At 35.0% G+C, this 20,192-nt stretch overlaps 1 protein-coding gene across 13 annotated transcripts in view; it reads right to left on the bottom strand.

Moving 5' to 3' along the window:
• RYR2 (ryanodine receptor 2) overlaps window positions 1-20,192 on the bottom strand; it is a 302,536-nt gene that overhangs the window by 125,623 nt on the left and 156,721 nt on the right. For all 13 annotated transcript variants that reach the window (XM_039366919.1, XM_039366921.1, XM_039366922.1 and 10 more), the window contains exons 34-43: window positions 19,158-19,317; window positions 18,836-18,922; window positions 11,574-11,800; window positions 9,629-10,430; window positions 8,919-9,119; window positions 7,400-7,505; window positions 6,882-7,025; window positions 5,694-5,967; window positions 3,045-3,159; window positions 297-429 (exon numbers count right to left, since the gene is read on the bottom strand). In XM_039366919.1, coding sequence (XP_039222853.1) covers window positions 297-429; window positions 3,045-3,159; window positions 5,694-5,967; window positions 6,882-7,025; window positions 7,400-7,505; window positions 8,919-9,119; window positions 9,629-10,430; window positions 11,574-11,800; window positions 18,836-18,922; window positions 19,158-19,317 — 2,249 coding nt within the window. The remainder of the gene's footprint in view (window positions 1-296; window positions 430-3,044; window positions 3,160-5,693; window positions 5,968-6,881; window positions 7,026-7,399; window positions 7,506-8,918; window positions 9,120-9,628; window positions 10,431-11,573; window positions 11,801-18,835; window positions 18,923-19,157; window positions 19,318-20,192) is intronic.

Here is a 20,192-nt window from a genome sequence, read left to right as displayed (position 1 = left end):
TACATTAGTTGATACATCCATGTATCAACTAGGCAGACATTTTCAGGATTTAGGGGATGTGAGGATGCAGTAAAAATACATCCATTCTAAGCAGGCTTAGAATAGTCTGGCAGTGAATGCAATTGCTGACACATAATGCTAATCAATAGGAATAATTTATTATTAAGAGGTATTGGAAGCCTTGAAACATCTTAGAATGAATATACAAAGTAGCCATTAATTTGTGAACTCCAAAAAGATTTAATAGCAATAAATACAAAATGTATAGTGAACTGTAGGGAAAAATACATATTTACCAAGTCCAACACTGCTGTTTTCCAAAAGATAGCTAAGATGATCAAACATGGCTTTCTGATTCTGTCTGCTGATGCGGCAAAAATAACATAGAAAACGACAGCAATTTGCCACCATCTTAGGAAAGGTGATTTCCTAGACAAACAGTACTATGTTAGAAAAGCAAGGATAGTATGTATATAAAAAAACCTCAGGATAAAGTAATTTGCTTTTTCATGTAATTTTCTGTAAAACTACTCAAATATCTAGATACACATTCAATAAAAGTGAAAATCCTGATTGCTTAAACTTTGGCTCCATTAAAGTTGGTTCTGTGCATTATAAAATGAAGCCATCATAGGGAGAACAACCTAAAATGGAGAGTTCAGCTCAGTTCCATTATTCATGAGATTAAAAATTGTAAACCAGATAATCTCCATCCAAAGGAGATGGCTCATTAGTAAAACCACAGGATGTGACCTTTATTGTCAAGCAAAACAGTGGTGGCTCCATTGTAAAAATTCTCTGGCAGAGGTGCGGGGGGGGGGCATGAAATATGCATTGTGATTCAAATTCTCCATGTGAATCCTTGACATTTGAATGCAAATAATGGATTAATGCAAGAACAGAATTTGTGCTATGGTATCATAGAGTGTCATTGTGACTAACTAGATTCCAATGCACTCTGGCAAATTTTTCAACAAAGGAAAATTCTAAATCCATGACTAATAAAATCCCAGCATCCTAAGAATTTTGTAGTAGGAAAAAAAAGGGCTGGATTGAGAAGAGCTGGCTCTGATATTGTGTTAAAAAAAACCAACTATCCCATCAAATATTTGCACTTTATTGCTAGTCTGCCCTCTGACATTTCCAGAATGTTCTTCCCTTTCTCCTCACAAATCAAGTTTGAATTTTGCTTTGAAAAATCCTGCTCCGTATTCTCATTTTTTTATGCAAATTCTATAGTTTCAGTCCCTCTGCCTTCAAACTTTCTCTCTGCTCAAAGAAAGGCTTTTCCATCAAGTTTACTGCCCAACAAAATTTAATTCTAAATTTTGTTATTGGAGCAACAAAAGGTAGAACAGTTTCGTGGGATCAAAGAATACTTTGGACAAAATGTATGGTCTGCTGGAGTAACTTCCACCTAGACCCCATCTATTCATTAATAATCCATAACTGGGCAAGATATTACCAAAATTATTTTTAAGATCACATGGCAACAGGACTAATCTGTATAGGAGTATGTAATCTATGAACAACACCTCAGTATTCAGGCAGAGGTCAATAATGAAAGTCTTGAAAGCCTCCTATCTCTACTGATTCAATTAATCCTTTCTTGAAAATGATCATGACAACTCTGTCTCTTAGATAATAAATTCTTAACTGTACCCACTACCAACCCTGTTTTCATACTTTAGAATTACTGCCGAATTTTTTTGAAATGTTTTAATGGTAGATTGCCAAGTTAATGTCAGCTGATTAAGCTTGCTGACCTTCTCCATCATTATATGCTCATCCCTCACTAAACTGTGACATGAAATTAAAGTATTGCCTCAACCTTTTCCCCTTTCTCTCACTACTTCCTTGCATAAATGTTTGATCAGCCCATGCTACAAGTTCTCTTGACAAGTAGTTTCAGGAGTCATTGTTCACTAGATGTGGTAACAACTTTTCCTTATTATTCATACATTTATCTCTAGAGAAGCTTACCTGCAGAAATCAAAAAGGTAACAAATAATTAAAGTGATGTATTTCAATATCCTTTCAAATAAATGCATACTAGACAATATTAACACATTGAAATGTATGCCAATTAATGTACACATTCCTAAGTATATCCTGTGTAAACTTAATTTTAATGACAGGTTGGAAAGAGAAGGTACAAAAATATGCTATTGCAGTTTCATTCTTCATTTGCACGTATTTCTTCACTTTATCACAGCCAAACAGGATCGTATATTGTACTTAATATTTGGTGGGGGAAGAAATGGAGAAATAAATCACAGGCATGTAATTATGCATCTAAGTACAGATGTTTGCTAACTAGTTTATATACAGTGGTGACCTGGATAGTTGATAAATGCACAAATACACAGCCTAATTCCACTTCCCACCAAAACCATACAATTCAAACAACACATTAGTGTTGCATAAAGGGCCATTAGTTTAGGGCTAATTGTAGTTCTACAAAATAAACTGCCCCTGTTAAGCCTGTATTTTAATAAAAGTTGGGCATCTAATTTCATGAACTGAAATACACGACAACTAGCATAAACACGGATAAAGTGTTTTCTCCCAGTTTATTGTTAAATAGCTCAGACTATCTGCTGTTGCTACCTGGGAATTATTAACAGGGAATTATTTGGTAAGCAAAAAATTTCAGTAGGTCTTCAGCTGAGGTACTGGATGTGCACCCATAGCCCCAAAATGCCAACATATTCATGTTTGACTTAGAACAATGTTTGCTGAGTTCTGAATCATCAAACTTTAATGGAAGTTATGTTAAGTTAATGTTAAGTTCTCATTAAGTTCCATTAAGAGCTCAAGACCACCAAAACATCAACCTAAGTTGATCCTCTCTGCAGAATAAAACCATTACTTTGATGTCATAGTAAAACTACTGATAAATTGGGTTTATTGGGTACAGTTGTTAAATTTGCAATTTTACAAATAATTTAAATCCCTAATTAAACCAAATCTTCAACAAGAGATAAGCAGGTTTGTCTGGCATCAGAGCCAAAACGTAAACATATATTATGCTTATACATTACCTTTGATTCTCCTCCTCCAAGTACATTCACCATTACTTCCATTACAGTCTCATGCATCCCTAGTGCCCTCATAAGATTAGGATGCTGATAAAAAACTTTATTGTTCATAATGTCCCTATTAGAAATAGAAAAAATAGTAAAAAGTAAACTGAAAATCCTTTTATATCTACTTATAAAATGTTACTGTCCACTCCTTATCATTTAATATGGTTTTTAAAAATAAAAAACTGGAATTTATTCAAAATATCCTAGAGCAGAGATTCTAAAACTATGGAGGGTCACAAGCAAATCACTCGGGGTTCACACATCACTCCCACTCTGCCTGAACATATCTCAAAGGTCCTAGGAAGATTTTCTGAACATCTATCCTTCTCTTTCCCCCCAAATAATGAAGTAAATGAACAAATTTGTGCAGATTGGTGAATTAGATTGGACTTGAAAGCCTAATTGTGAATTGTATTTCAAGTGACAGCTTAAAGAAAGTTTTTTAAAAATAGGAGTTATGGTTAACTGCTTTTAAAATAAACATGTCATAGTCATTGCATTTATTGCTGGAGATGCCTAGCATCTATAGAAAAAACATGTATGATAGATATGAGGTGTTGTTCTGGGGAACAAAGAAGGAAGAAGGAGTATTATGCTTGCCATCTTGAGTTATTTGAAAAAAATAATAAAGGTTAAATAAGCATCTAATAAATAATATATAAAATATTAACTACATAATCCAAAACTCTTTTAAGTCATCAATATTTTTTATGAATGTAAAATGATCCTAAGATCAAAATATTTGAAAACGACTAATCTAAAGGATGGGAAAGAATTTTTTTAGTTATTGTAATAGTAGTAAAGTTGGAATGGACCTTGGAGGTCATGTAGTCCAACCCCCTGCTCAGGCAGGAAACCCTACACCATTTCGGACAAATGGCTGTCCAGTCTCTTCTTAAAAACTGATATTTTTAGTTGAAAACCTAAAAAGTATTTTCATTTAATAATTCAAAAATAAAATATCTTAATATGAGAGAGATGAAAATGACTCATTCAGTTGCAAAAAGCGGGTTTTATATCCCTTTGATTTTTAATCTGATTTCCACCATTTTATTCTCCTCAAGGAAAAAAAAAGATTGCTATTTTTTAATGGCTCATCAGTTAAATTAAGTCAGGACTGTTCTCTATTGTATATGGATGATGCAGACTTCCACTCAATTTGTTTCTATGAGACCTTCAAAAAAGTCATATATTGTTTCAAAAGCCAGATTTTTAAAGATGAATATATAAAGAAATGAAAAATATAAAACTAATATGTTTGATTTATAGAAGAAAGCATCATGGTTTAAGTTGCGTAGAAAACATATACTCTGATCTCAGAAACCTTTTCCTTATTAAAAATAAAGTTAATAAATATAAAAAAATACATTTCCTATGTCCAAAAATGTCATCTGCCATCTTTTCTATATCTTATCTATATGTCCCCCATAAAATTACCAGATAGTATTTTTTTTTAGAATAATGTTTAGTTTATTCAAGAAAAGTTTTAGTTTTAAACTAAATAACTTTACTTGATGGGTAAATAAGGCTTTAGAGATCTTGATTGAATAAAGAATAATCAAATACGTGAACTTAGTAAGATGCTTTTCTGTATTAATATGCTTGTTGTGGATATAACAATTATTTGGATCGGATTTAAACTTTATTGAGTGGGTTAAAAGAGTTTTTCATAGATATAGATTGATTGATTGATTGATTGATTGATTGATTGATTGATTGATTATAGATTTAAAATAGAGTAGAAATGTAATTTTTGGAGTAATATCCTTCCTAGAAATATTCTTATTTCTAGGAAGGATAGCTGTTTGGTAATGGAAGGAGTATAAAAGGGATTTCTGATAAAAGAAGAAATAGTATTAATAAATGAGTTACTAGATTAAAAAATAGAATACTTGTAGAAAATATAAGAATATTATGGTTGAAATAATATGTATATTTTATAGATAAAGATTATGCTAAGGAAAAAGGGAAAGGAGGGACACCTGAAGTGTTAATAATATGCTTATTTAAAAGCCAAATTAGAATATGGTAATTGTAAATAGTAAAGCTTAAAAACAGGATTTGGATTTATACAGATGAAATGTTATTGATGATTGTTCTGATTGATTGAATTTTATTGAAAAATACATTAATTTGAATATATTGTATTATTTGAAGGAAATAGAGAGGGAGTTTCTAATGATTTAATCTGAGTTATATATGTATGATTTTGTTTTTGGATGATTGATTACCCCATCACCATGTTGTTTCTCAAGCATGTTTTTTAAAAAGAAAAAGAAAAGAAAAGAAAAGTTAAAATACAAAATACCAATGTTTTGGTGTTTTATTCTAAAGAAAAAGGAATTTCTAAATATTATCACATGTTCTCAAGGAACCTGATTATTGTATTGGATTATTTCAATTTGAGTCAGAAGCCAGAAGGAAATTAATTAGAAATTAGCAGTTTTCTAGATTTTCATTTCACATATTAGCCTACTTGTCCATAATGCAAATTCCTTGAAGCCTATGAGAATAAACCTCTAACTATCACAGTCTTCTCTCCTAATAATCAACCAAAGACAATTATGTAACAGTTAAGTTTTATATAGAAAGAAATGTTTTTACCCTAATCCACGAATCATAAGCTTCTCTTCTTCCTTGCCCATCCTAACACTGAGGAGAGAACGGATCTGGCCAAGAGATGCAAGCAAGTTGATGGTATCTTCAACTGATACACCATTTATAGTGTATGTCTTGGGCAAGGCTCGAACCAGGCCACCAACCCCATCATATTGGCGGTGTAGCAAAACAAACATGGCCCTCACCAACTCTGGGTCTTCTATTACAGATTCTTGTGCCCAACGTACCATAGTTTCTGATATCAGCTGTTGGAGAGTTGCTAGATGTAGAAAGCATTAAGACAAACATACAACAAGACCTTTTTTTCCACCTTTAATAACAATCATCACATGCAATGCCAATTTGGATTAGAAATTCAGAATTATGAATTTCTGAAAAAAGCAAATCACCAAATCAAATTAGAAATTATAAGTGTAAAATGTACAGAGTCAATTTGGAGGCAAAGAGACAATTGCTTCACTAGTTACTAGGCTAGAAAAATCCAAATTATTTTTTAAAGGATCACATTTATTTTAAAATAAAAATACAAATTGAAGATAATCTGTACTTAAATTTATAAAGATGAATTAATGACAATATAATAATCACCTATCCAATAAGGATGAGAAAAGAGAAAAGAAGACATGATAAACTGTTGTCATGCAATGGCCAGCATTTCTATGCATTTGCATTCCAGGAATAAAAATTAAATGTGTCAGAGTCAGTCCTGATGGGCTATGGGTCACATTGCAAAGAGTGTTGCCCTGACTATGCAACTTCCAGAAAAAAAGAAGTAAAGTTTCTAGCATAAGTACATGCCTTCACTCATCATTTCATTCCCTACCAAAGATTGTACACCTACCCCCTCCCACAAATACAAATGAATGCATCCTTACTAGTGGAAAATTATTCATTTGCTCAATATTTTGTTAGTCTATCTGAATTCCACTTTGCATCCCATCAGTTCAACAAGGATTTGCCAAAAGCCACAGCTTCTTAATCAGCAGATTTTGAATGTAATATAATGTTCCAGAACATGCAATTATTTCAGAAAAATTATGTTAAAGCACTGAAATTGCACTGAATTTATAGACATTTATTCTGAAAGAGATTATGATATCAGAATGAGAGAATTATTATACTATGCTTTCTTTAAATTCAGGTAATAACTAAACCTTATTTTACTTTACTTACATGGTTTCTTGTTATTATCATCAACTAGCTTCTCTGCTTGTTTCTTTTTCAAGTGTGTGACTCTTTCTACAAGATATAGCAGCCGACCTTTAATAGTTAAATCATTGTTTCCATCTAGAATTCCATCTTCATCTAGCTGAATTCCTAGACATAAATATCAAATATTTATGATAGCTTTAAAACCACAAGTAAACAATATATGTCTTCATTTCCAAGACTAGCTTTAGAACTTTGAGAGCAGTTAAGTAGAGTGCTTATTTATGGTAGTTGGCCACATCATGCTAATTTTACCTTATGATTTCCCTAAAGCTAGATCAAGGCAGCAGTTGTTATATGAAACTGCAGGTTCTTGCTGACAATATAGATACTGCAGTTTTAACACTGTATTCAATACAATTTTAAGTATCTTGGTATTAGAATTACATTTCAATCTACCATATTTTGTTGAATAAAACTATCAGTATTTTATTTGCTTTAATATTTGGAGCAGGAAAGGAGTATTCAAAGTTCAGGCTTACCGCAATGTGCCATCAGATCTTCATGAAAATCCAGGAGATGATCTCTTATTTCTTCAGGACAAGGACAATCATTTTTATCGTCCTTAAAATTCAGCAGCATGTTGATCTTTAAAAGCGAACATATATTTAAAATTATATGTAAGAGGTGATATGTAGGTAGAATACAACATTTACTACAATATTATTAGACTCAAATCTTGTTTGAAACTCCCCATGGAAAGAAAGGATGGAAAGAAGCGCATGCATTTTGTTCGTTCTAATTAATTATCATTATATTCACTTTTGTACAGCTCAGTAAATCAGTTCCTGTAAGATCTATTGAAAGAAATGGTGCAGCCACATCTTTGTCTCTTGGCTTGTACTATGACATTATCAATGTCATCAAAGATTCCTGTTAATACTCGTTAGAAATGGTTTAAATGATGTTCAGAATTTTGAAACCTAAATTAAAAATGGGCACTCTAATTTGTACCTGTGTAGTTGCATAATAATTTTAATTTATCCTTTCACCAATAGCAAGGTTCACAAATAAAATCTCTTGGCACGTATATGATGCTGCATTTTACCAATGGTAACTTCTATGCATCAGGAAGTTTAAAAGAGAGCAAAATAAGAAACAAAAAGAGCAACTTTCCAATAGACACAGTAGGATTTTCCTATTCTTCTTTTCTTAGTACAGGCTCCATGATCTATAACTTGTGCTAGAAGGTCCCCATTCAGAGCAAAGTAGGGGACAGCATGCTTCAGGGAAGGATTGTCAAGTTATAAGTATTCAAATGAAGAGAAGGACGAGGGGGGACATGATAGCAGTGTTCCAATATCTCAGGGGCTGCCACAAAGAAGAGGGAGTCAAGCTATTTTCCAAGGCGCCTGAAGGCAGGACAAGAAGCAATGGATGGAAACTAATCAAGGAGAGAAGCAACCTAGAACTAAGGAGAAACTTCCTGACAGTTAGAACACTTAACCAGTGGAACAACCTGCCTCCAGAAGCTGTGAATGCTCCAACACTGGAAGCCTTTAAGAAGAGATTGGACAGCCATTTGTCTGAAACGATAGGGTTTCCTGCCTGAGCAGGGGGTTGGATTAGATGACCTCAAGTAGTAGTAGTAGTAGTAGTAGTAGTAGTAGTAATATAGAGATAACTAACAACATATGCACATAAAAATGAATACATCGTAAGAATTCTACAAAATTTATTTCACCAAAATGCAACTATTTAATGTATTGGGGGGTCCCCATACAGAATATTTTAATGTATATTCAGTCATAAACAGTTGAATTAATATTAGGCCTGGTCCATATTTTTCATGGACGGCAAAATGCTTGTCAAAAGGGACTGCTCCTTGTTAAAACACAATAGCTGAATGTTATGGAAATCAGAATTCTCATACATCAAGACAGTTTAGCTTTTATTTTTAGTCTGGTATACTCCTCTGGTCCAGGGAAATTATTACCTTGTACAGTTTTTTTAAAAAACTAAAGAAATCCCCAATATAAAAGTATTTATCAGATTATTAACCTGCTCCTGTGGTGGGGATCGAAATTCTTTTGTTTTCTTGGCTGTCAGAGCTGCAGACATATTTAAAGCCTGCATAACTTCATTATATCGGAAACGCTGATTTTCTTGAAGTTTTGCTACAAAATCATCTGAAAATGCTACAATGGCTTCTATTCTATGGCGTATCTGGAAGTCACACAGATATTGGAGTAAATGGCACATCTGAAATAGAATTAATAGAACAAAACAAAATAAATGGGGTAACATAGTTTTAAAACTACCATTTCAGATATCGGGTATTTCTTTTATTTAACTTGGATTATTTCTTTTTAATACAACTTATATCCTTTGTCATCTATTTCTGTTTTTTAAACCTTTCATTGTCTCCATTTCAAAATACTGAAAAATTCCATTTTCTGCCCTTATCTTTCCTTCAGCTTACCATTTTAATTTCCTTTTGAATGCATTATTTGTAGTTAATGTATTACTTACTGCTTATTGACAGCTTTACTGTCAATATTCTTCTTTTCCCCCTCAATATTCTTCTTAGTATACATATGTTGTAAATATTCTTTTCTATTTGTATCTACTTTTCTCTATGTCTAGAACTTTTTCTTAAACTGCCAGCCCAATCTTTTTTTTATATTTGTCCGTATATAGGCACATAAATGTCTCAGGTAGAAAAATAATCCACAAAATATACTATTACCTATGCATTCTTTCGTGATTACCTGTAATTTTACGGGCTCAGGAAGTTTCATTTGAAGAAGTCCTTCTTCTGGAACCTTCTCTCTTCTGATTTCATCCATACCTGCCTCTAAATTTAGACTTTCTGTAACCAGTTCCTTCACTAATATTCGGGTTTCATCTTCACGGCCGTTATCTTCTTTAAACACACTGGGCTCAATGAGCTGCAAGATATGCTTCAGATCTTCATTGTGGAAGACACCCATTATAAGAAGGGTATAAAAAAGCTTGATCAAAGGAACAAACAGAAATTCTGTAGTACCACCTACTGGATCTCTGACATGAAGGCTACCCTCCTGAACTGCTTCTGTCAACATCTCTATGGTTTTAGACTTTAAAATTTCTAGAGGAAATTCAGGACTATATTGGTAGCACTCACTGTTAATTCTTACAAAACTGGGAGAAGAAAACTGTATTCTGGGTCGTAAAGATGTACTAAGCCCGATACCTGGTAGGCCATGCTTTTTGTGTTCATCAGGAAACAAAGTAATACTTTTAGTCTCATCTGTCATTGGGACAATGAATTCATTGTTCATCATCAACCTTGCAGTGGCATAGCTATTAAGATGAATATCAATGAGAAGATCATAATAGCCCGCACGTAACAAGCCTGGCATGTATTTGTTCTCAATTGCATAGAGAAGCTGAGATTCATCAACATGGCTGCACATAGCATGTGCAACTCGGTTATTCCCAAGAGCACACACTGCTGAGTATAGTCTGAGAGTATGATAATGAAACTTTAGCAGTTCTTCTTGTTCTGACAGTTCTAAAATATCTACAGACCTGCAATAAAAAAGAAGGAAAATAATTAAACATAGCAGTTTTGACTTTTTTGTGTGGAAAGTGCTTTTACATCCATACAATCAGCTTTCTAAGAACAAGTTCACAATTATCTTACTGATAAGTCAGTAAATTGATCAGGCTCAATCTAGAGTGCACATTTACATAGGCAAAAATGGAAGCAAGCTTAATTAGACTTTCAACCATTTCCAAAATAGCTTTCTAATTGGCTAAGTACAATGGTTTATCGAGTAATTAAAAATTTTCACCAAGAATTAAGTTTATTTCTTAGCACTTCGATGTATTCAGTAACTATAGCTAACAATTGTTGGATAATATTATTTATCCAACACAGTCGTGCATTGGGAATAACCATGGCATCTTTTGCAATGAAAGATTTGAATCTGGTATTTCCTATGATTGATGAACATTAGTTGATGGAAGCAAAAATAGATTCTGCTGTTAGAAAATTATGGAAAAGTACCTAGAAAGTAGCAGAGTGTTAGTTCAAGTCCTGCCTTAGCCATGAAAGGCAGCTGGATTACTTTGAGCCAGTCATTCTCTCTTAGTCCAACCTACCTCATAGGTTTGTTTTGTGGGGAAATAGGAGAAAGATGTTGTGTGGGATATGTTCACTGCCTTGAGTTATTTGTAAAAACAATATAGGTGGGTTACACCAGTGGTGGGATTCAAATATGTGAACAACCGGTTCTCTGTGTGGATGCTACTTCCGGAAGTCCGTTCTGAGCCTGGGCAACAAAAAATTAACTACCGGTTCTTCCAAACCGGTGCGAACCAGCTGAATCCCACCTCTGGGTTACATATAAAAAATAATAAAATAAAATAAATAAAATAATAAAATAAAATAAAATAAATAAATAAAATAATAAAATAAAATAAAATAATAAAATAAAATAAAATAATAAAATAAAATAAAATAATAAAAGTGATAAATAGTGTTGGTGTAAACTAGATTTACCTAGTCTTAATTTTCCTTTCTTATTGCCCTTCTGCCCTTTGCATGTTTGATAGGATTTTATCAATATATACTAACATATACTTTTTTTCAGATACATGATTTACCATACACTTAAGGTCAAACATCTTTTCTCATTTCATCTGTAAATGCAACCAAGGAGTAAGTACCTGTTTTCCTCTGGAATGTGAAGGGACATGAACTGCAAAGACTCCAGGCACTGTATTGACCAGCCCTGACGTTCATTGATCCGTGATATATCAATCTTCAGAAACTGATTTGGCACTCTGCTCCAAAGAACATGTGTCAGAAACTGAACATGGAGACGGGGTGGGCATTGAGGAAGTGGATTTTTGTGCTCACTTTTGAACAATCCAGCTGACAATGGCATTACATTCTGAGAACAGAGCAAAACAGAGTTGTCAGTAAATGCAGTAAATTGAAAAAACAAAAAATAAACTCAGTCAAATACACACACACATACACACACACATATATACATATATATATATATATAAATGAAATGGTCATGTTTCATAAATTGGGAGAATAGGTTGCTTACCCGTAACTGTGTTTGAATTGCCATCTTACGCATTCATACATAAAGATCATTCTGTGAAAATGTAACAAATATAACAAACATTCTAGCGGATGAGATGGAAAGGAGAAGAATGTGAATGTTCAAAGTTAGTTTTGACAGAAATGCCATAATTCAACTATAATCTCTCTATCAGTATGAAAATATGGAAATCTTGGTGTTAAGCCTTAAGACTACTTGTAGGGGGCAATTTAGCAGATGTGAATATGATTCTGATACTAAGGAAAGCAACCTGACTCACTTTTCATTTTAAGATGGAATCCTCATCATATTCGTAAAGAATTAACCAATGGCATCACCTTTGCCCGGGCTCCTTTCATGTCTCTGCTAACAAGCCCATCAAAGTGGTACCTATTTATCTACTCACATTTGCACCCTTTCAAACTGCTAGGTCAGCAGGAGCTGGAGCAAATGACAGGAGCTCACCGCACCACTTGGTCTCGAACACAGGTTTGTAGATTGTCAACCCAGTGTTCTAACCATGTTAGCCATCACACTCCTTTTAAAATTGAGTGGTGTTACTTGAATGACCTACTGAAACTCCGGTGGTATAAAAATGCCTATCATAAAAATGTTGGTCTCAACTACCTATGTTGTAATGACTATTGTTTTAATTAAGTTTTATATGTTCATACCAATGATGGACATTGAGCAGTAAAATATGACTCATACTTTGAGAGTCCATTCTGTACAAAAATTAGTGTTGTAGCTTTCTACGATAAAAAATTGGCAAAAAGCACAACAGTAAGTGCTATCATAAAACCTAATAATATTTTTACTAAAAGAACAGTGATATAAATCTCTCTGGCATATGAGAAGCAATTATAGAGAGAGCTTTAATCTTTCTGGTTGTGATGGAAAGTGCACCCAAAGCAGGAGTGAGGGGGACCATGATTTCCTTGGGAGGAGGCAGTACATTCTGAGACAAAAGCCCAAAATAAGAGATTCCTAGAATCTCTCAGGGTATATCTATTGAATTAGAAGGTTATAGCTTTACTTAAAAACAGGACTTGGATTTTTATAACTGAAATGTGATTGATGACTGATTTGATTGATTGAACTCTGTTTAGAAATGTATTAATCTTAATATGTAATATTATATGTGGGAAATAGAGAGGGAACTTCTAATGAACTAACCTGAGCTATATATGTATGACTTTGTCTTTGAACAATTGATATCCCCATCACCACGTTGTTTCTCAAGCACTTTGATGTAAAAATGAAAAAAACAATAAAATTTCTTATATATAAAAAAAGAAGGTTATAGCTTTAGTCTGGCAAGATTCAGTCTATTAGGTTTAAAAAGGTAAAGTAATGGACTCTATTGAATTCTGTTGTGTCATCTTTGGACTTGGACCTGATATTGCATGGAAGGAAAATCATTGTCCTATAGTCCCAACGAACTGAGGGACTATATATTTATTGTTGTTAATTGCGAAGTCATGTCCGACCCATCGCGACCCCATGGACAACATTCCTCCAGGTCTTCCTGTCCTCTACCATCTTCTGGAGTCCATTTAAGTTCTCACCTACTGCTTCAGTGACTCCATCCAGCCATCTCATTCTCTGTCGTCCCCTTCTTCTATTGCCCTCAATCTTTCCCAGCATTAGGCCCTTTTCCAGTGAGTCCTTCCTTCTCATTAGGTGGCCACAGTATCCGAGTTTCAACTTCAGGATCTGGCCTTCTAAAGAGCAGTCAGGGTTGATCTCCTCTAGGACTGACCGGTTTGAACGCCTTGCAGTCCAAGGGACTCGCAGGAGTCTTCTCCAGCACCATAGTTCAAAGGCCTCAATTCTTTTGCACTCAGCCTTTCTTATGGTCCAACTTTCACAGCCATACATTGCAACTGGGAAAACCATGGCCTGGACTATACGCACTTTTGTTGGCAGGGTGATGTCTCTGCTTTTTAGTATGCTGTCTAGATTTGCCATAGCTTTCCTCCCCAGGAGCAAGCGTCTTTTAATTTCTTGGCTGCAGTCCCCATCTGAGGTGATCTTGGAGCCCAGAAAAATAAAATCTGTCACTACCTCCATTTCTTCCCCATCTATTTGCCAGGAATTGAGAGGGCCGGATGCCATGATTTTGGTTTTCTTAATGTTGAGTTTCAAGCCAACTTTTGCACTCTCCTTCTTCACCCGCATCAAGAGGCTCTTTAGTTCCTCTTCACTTTCTGCCATTAGAGTGGTATCATCTGCATATCTTAGGTTGTTGATATTTCTCCCGGCAATCTTAATTCCAACTTTTGATTCATCTAGCCCTGCCTTTCTCATGATGTGCTCTGCATATAAGTTAAATAGGCAGGGCGACAGTATACAGCCTTGCCGGACTCCTTTTCCAATTTTGAACCAATCAGTGGTTCCGTGTCCAGTTCTCACTGTTGCTTCTTGACCCGCATATAAGTTTCTCAAGAGACAAATGAGATGGTCTGGTACTCCCATCTCTTTAAGAACTTGCCACAATTTGTTGTGATCCACACAATCAAAGGCTTTAGCATAGTCAATGAAGCAGAAGTAGATGTTTTTCTGGAACTCCCTAGCTTTCTCCATGATCCAGCGTATGTTGGCAATTTGATCTCTAGTTCCTCTGCCTCTTCGAAATCCTGCCTGTACTTCTGGTAGTTCTCGATCACATACTGCTGGAGTCTAGCTTGTAGGATTTTAAGCATAACTTTACTAGCATGTGAAATGAGTGCAATGGTGCGATAGTTTGAACATTCTTTGGCATTGCCTTTCTTTGGAATTGGAATGTAAACTGACCTTTTCCAATCCTGTGGCCACTGTTGAGTTTTCCAAATTTGCTGGCAAATTGAGTGTAGCACTTTTACTGCATCGTCTTTTAAGATTTTGAATAGCTCAGCTGGAATACTGTCACCTCCACTAGCTTTGTTGTTGCTCAGATTTTCTAAGGCCCATTTCACTTCACATTCTAGGATGTCTGGTTCGAGGTCAATGACCATCTCATTGTGGTTATCTGGGATGTTAAGCTCATTCTTGTATAGTTCTTCTGTGTAGTTTTGCCATCTCTTCTTAATCTCTTCTGCCTCTGTTAGGTCTCTGCCATTTTGGTCCTTTATCATGCCCATCTTTGCATGAAACGTTCCCTTCATATCTCCAATTTTCTTGAAGAGATCTCTGGTCCTCCCTATTCTGTTGTTTTCTTCTATTTCTTTGCACTGTTCATTTAAGAAGGCATTCTTATCTCTTCTAGCTACTCTCTGGAATTCTGCATTCAATTGGGTGTATCTTTCTCTTTCTCCCTTGCCTTTCGCTTCCCTTCTTTCCTCAGCTATTTGCAAAGCTTCCTCAGACAGCCATTTTGCTTTCTTGCATTTCTTTTTCTTTGGGATGGTTTTAGTTGCTACCTCTTGTACAATGTTGCGAACTTCCATCCATAGTTCTTCAGGCACTCTGTCTATCAGATCCAGTTCCTTAAATCTATTTGTCACCTCTACTGTATATTCATCAGGAATATGATTTAGTTCATACCTGAGTGGCCTAGTGCTTTTCCCTACTTTTTTCAATTTAAGCCTAAATTTTGCAATGAGAAGCTCATGATCTGAGCCACAGTCAGCTCCTGGTCTTGTTTTACTGACTGTATACAGCTTCTCCATCTTTGGCTGCAGAGACATAGTCAATCTGATTTCTATGTTGACCGTCTGGTGATGTCCATGTGTAGAGCCGTCTCTTGGGTTGTTGGAAAAGAGTGTTTGTTATGACCATCGTATTCTCTTGACAAAATTCTATTAGCCTGTGCCCTGCTTCATTTTGTACTCCAAGGCCAAACTTGCCTGTTATTCCGGTTATCTTTTGGCTTCCTACCTTAGCATTCCAATCCCCCATGATGATAAGGACATCATTTTTTGGTGTTAATTCTATAAGGTGCTGTAGGGCTTCATAAAACTGGTCAATTTCATCCTCTTCAGCACCAGTGGTTGGAGCATAGATTTGGACTATTGTGATATTGAATGGTTTGCCTTGGATTCGAATTGAGATCATTCTGTCATTTTGGGGATTGTATCCTAGTATTGCTTTTCCTATTCTTTTATTGACTATGAAGGCTACTCCATTTCTTCTGAGGGATTCTTGCCCACAGTAGTATACCTGATGGTCATCTGAGTTAAATTCACCCATTCCTGTCCATTTTAGTTCGCTGATTCCTAAGATGTCGATGTTCAGTCTTGTCATCTCTTTTTTGACTACGTCTAGCTTGCCTTGATTCATGGATCTTACATTCCAGGTTCCTATGGAGAAAAAATCTTTACAGCATCGGACTTTCCTTTCACCACCAGATATATCCACAGCTGAGCGTCCTTTCGGCTTTGGCCCAGTCGCTTCATTCTTTCTGGCGCTACTAGTATTAGCCCTCTGCTCTTCCCCAGTAGCATATTGGACACCTTCCGACCTGAGGGGCTCATCTTCCAGCATCATATCTTTTTGCCTTTTAGAACTGTCCATGGGGTTTTCATGGCAAAGATACTGGAGTGGTTTGCCATTTCCTTCTCCAGTGGATCACATTTTGTCAGAACTCTCTGCTATAACATGTCCATCTTGGGTGGCCCTGCATGGCATAGCTTATAGCTTCATTGAGTTACGCAAGCCCCTTCGCCACGACTGGCACAGAATCAAACCTTTCCATGAACTGAAGAGTATCAACAAAGAAAATATTTGTGGCTTAGAGTTGAAATGTAGGGTCCTTGGTGCTCTCTGAGCTTGGTTGTTTTCTTGTAGACATTTCGTTCTCCATTGTAACGTCGTTGGATAATGAAACAACTGTAACAAAACAACCAAGCTCAGAAAGCACCAAGAACACCACTAAAGAATATATCAAACATGATAGAAAAGTCTGGTTTGGAATGAAATTATCAATATGTAAAGTGTAAAATGTAACATGATATTCTTGTTGGCCATTTGGCAGGGCTGCATCTTGGAAAAAATGTTTTGCAATTATTTTAGTTGTTTTGTTCCCAGAAGATATCAGACTCTACTTCGACATCGGTTAACTGTTAATCAATAGTATCCCATCTTATTCCTGTGCTGTGTAACGTCTGCAAGAAATCATTTAGCTTTTCGAAAAAGCCAGGTTCACAAATTGAGAATGCTCCTGAATTTCAGCTGTGGCTTGGAATATTTTTCAGTATTAAAACTACTGTGTCAATTGTGATCTTCCTGACCATATACAACTTATAATTTTCACACCTTGATAACAATACTTTATATCTCAACTATTGAAAAGTGTTTGAACATCGCTTGTAGTAGAAAATACAGCAAACAATCTGCTGATCAATACAAAACATAAAGATGGTATATTTCTTCTGTGTGGCTCCTAATCTATGAAAAAGGCTCCTACTCTTCCTTTATTTAGGAAGATGGTAAAAAAGCCACTCTTTTGCCAAATATTTAATTATATTAATGTTTGATTTTAATTATTTTTAAAATTGCAATTTTTGTCATAGGAATAGGAGTGGCAGAACCTGGGGGCAGAGTTCAAAAAGGATCAGCCTAGAACAGGGATGTCAAACTCGCAACGTCACGTGACATGTCACAACATATCGCAACTTTTTCCCCATTGTGGCAGTGGGGTGGGCGTAGTTTTGGTGTGACGCATCAGGCCCGCGGGCCGGCAGTTTGACACCCCTGGCCTAGAATGTCTACATAGCTGCAAGCAAATTAAACACAACCTCTCTTGAATTATGTTGACCCTTATCTAACCTCAAACAGATGTTAACCATTAGTTGAAAAGATTCTTGGATATAGGTATGATTAACAACCAAATCAGTTTAATTGGACTTTCACTGGATCTTTCACGTCTGACAATAAGCCACTCTGAAAGATGGAATTAAGACAAAGCATACATTCAAGTATAAACACTTAACTAAACAAACAAGAAACCGAAAGTGCTAATTGATTCAGATGTCAGAGAATACTTTGATGGTAATCTGACTCCTATAAATACACTTATTCTGATGAAAGTCTGAAAATTGAAGAATAACATGCTCCCCTATAGTTGTGTGGCTAACTACTTCTTCAATAAAAGGAGTCAGATTCACTCATATCAGTGTAGTGATAAAATATCCCAGAGTCACTTTGGATAGTGAGATGGGCAGCATATAAATTTAATATATATAATAAATAAGCTTATCTGCCAGGTACCCATTAGATAACAGTACTGTAAGACTCATGTATTAATAGTGTAGTGCTATTCCAATACAGATACTTTAATTAGGTCTATCACCAATGTACTGGAGTTTATGAAATTGATGATGAAACATCCATGGTTTTTTTCTTTTTCTTTTTAGACATTACCTTCTCACACTTTCAGGAACCTTTCCTGTTTTTAGTTTTCTTGTTCAAAGGCATGAAAGTTTTGGCTATGGTAAATTCCCAACCAGAACTATATGTACAGTGTAGATGCTGAACCACATGTGTTCTAAAGAAAGATTATGATGAATGGATTACTTGAATAAGTTAAATAGGTCACTGAAGGTTTAAAAAAAAAAAACCTGGAGGTTACACCCCCACAACTTTTTCTCTTGTTCTAATATAAAACCAGAGCTTGGCATGGTTTCTATACTCAAAGAAGATAAATGGGAGATCTAAGGAAGATAGGAACCCATTTGACTATGGTTCTGTACTGATTTTGTGTATAATCCTGTATTTATTCAAGGTTTTCCTCTCAGTATAGCTGATGGACGATGAGGAACTGAGAAAGGAAATATCCACACTTCTACCACTGGATAAGGAAAAATTTATCCCACTTTTGTTACAATTGCAAAAGGTTGGAACCGGAGTATCAGGAATGTTTTAAATATGGTAAACTAAATGGGTGATAGTTACCTTTATTCGTCCCAACTCAAATTGGAAAACGTTAGGGCTTGTGGCCTGTGCAAATACTGCAGGAAATAATTTAGTACTTGGCTCTACCTATATATAAACAAATATAAAAAATATTATAAGTCAAACTAGTATAAAGATAGTTTTCAGAAAAGAACCATATGAACCTAAGCATTTGCCATAATAAAGTTGTAAATCTTTCATGAGTACTATCCAAAGCTAAAATTTGGGGAAATTACTATTTTCTTTTCAAATATAGTAAATATATTCTTTTAAAAAAAATCAAATTTTGTTGGGCAACTTATAACAAAAAAAAAATCATTACCTGATAATAAGTGCTTAACTCTTTGCCATTGGTAGTGAAGGATAGGATACCAGTTGCAGCATCAACCAAGCAACCAATCTCTAATCCATTATTATTGCGTCCTTGCCCTGGACTCATGCTTTCTCCGGCACACACCATATAGCAATTGCTTCGTTTGATACTGCATTTCAAAAGGTTGATAATAGGTTAATGTTACAAGGCAAGCTCCCAAACTCCATTAGGCTCTGCCATGTCCATGTTCTATCCAGTTCTCTTCAATATTAAAAAATATTTGCTCATCAACAAGAAATTCCCACTAATATATGTGCAGAGCATTTCCAAACAAAGAGAAGATAAAGTAGCATGTACACTTTTCTAAGAGTGCTACAGGTATCAGATTCTGCATGATGACAGTTTTAATGTGTTTTTCTTTTAACCTGCTAATGCTCTCATGAGACCATTTGTAATACAGTTATTAATGCTGTAAGCAAGTAAGCAAGCAAATAAATACATGCAGGAAAATTAGACTTGTTTTATTGCAATTATGTCAATGACTCAATGAATACTTAACTCTTATGTATTACAATAGGACTTCACAGAGATCTAGCTCTAGCTTGCACATAATGGATTTTTTTGGTCAATTATTCAAAATTTCATATATCAGAAAATAATACATTCATTAATAAATTTATTAAGCAAAAAATAAATCTCTAAGTGAGCATTCTTTCATTGCCTCTCCCACACTCCCCATTTAAGTGGCTTGTATTAATGTAGAATTCCTTCTCAGATAAGAACTAGAATGCTCTAGTTTAATGTCAGTTATAAATGAGGATGCAAACAGGACTATTATAACCCAGAATTCCTTAGATGAGATGAAATGAAGAGCCGTAATTTAATAGAAATTTAAGAAACAATAAGATGCCCACTTGAATAAGAGGAAGAGGCAAAGGAAAGAATTCTTATCCAATGCTCAATCCATTCTTGATGAAGCTAGAAACAATGGTTAGGTTTTTTTTTCATAAATCTAAATATTGGCACATTGCATTTAATTTCAAA

The sequence above is a fragment of the Crotalus tigris genome, unplaced genomic scaffold (genome assembly GCF_016545835.1).
Source record: "Crotalus tigris isolate CLP2741 ecotype Arizona unplaced genomic scaffold, ASM1654583v1 scf7180000020463.618913, whole genome shotgun sequence".
In the NCBI taxonomy this organism is placed as follows: Eukaryota; Metazoa; Chordata; class Lepidosauria; order Squamata; family Viperidae; genus Crotalus; species Crotalus tigris.
Note: the sequence above shows the minus strand (reverse complement) of the source record. Positions and strands in the feature narration are given on the sequence as shown.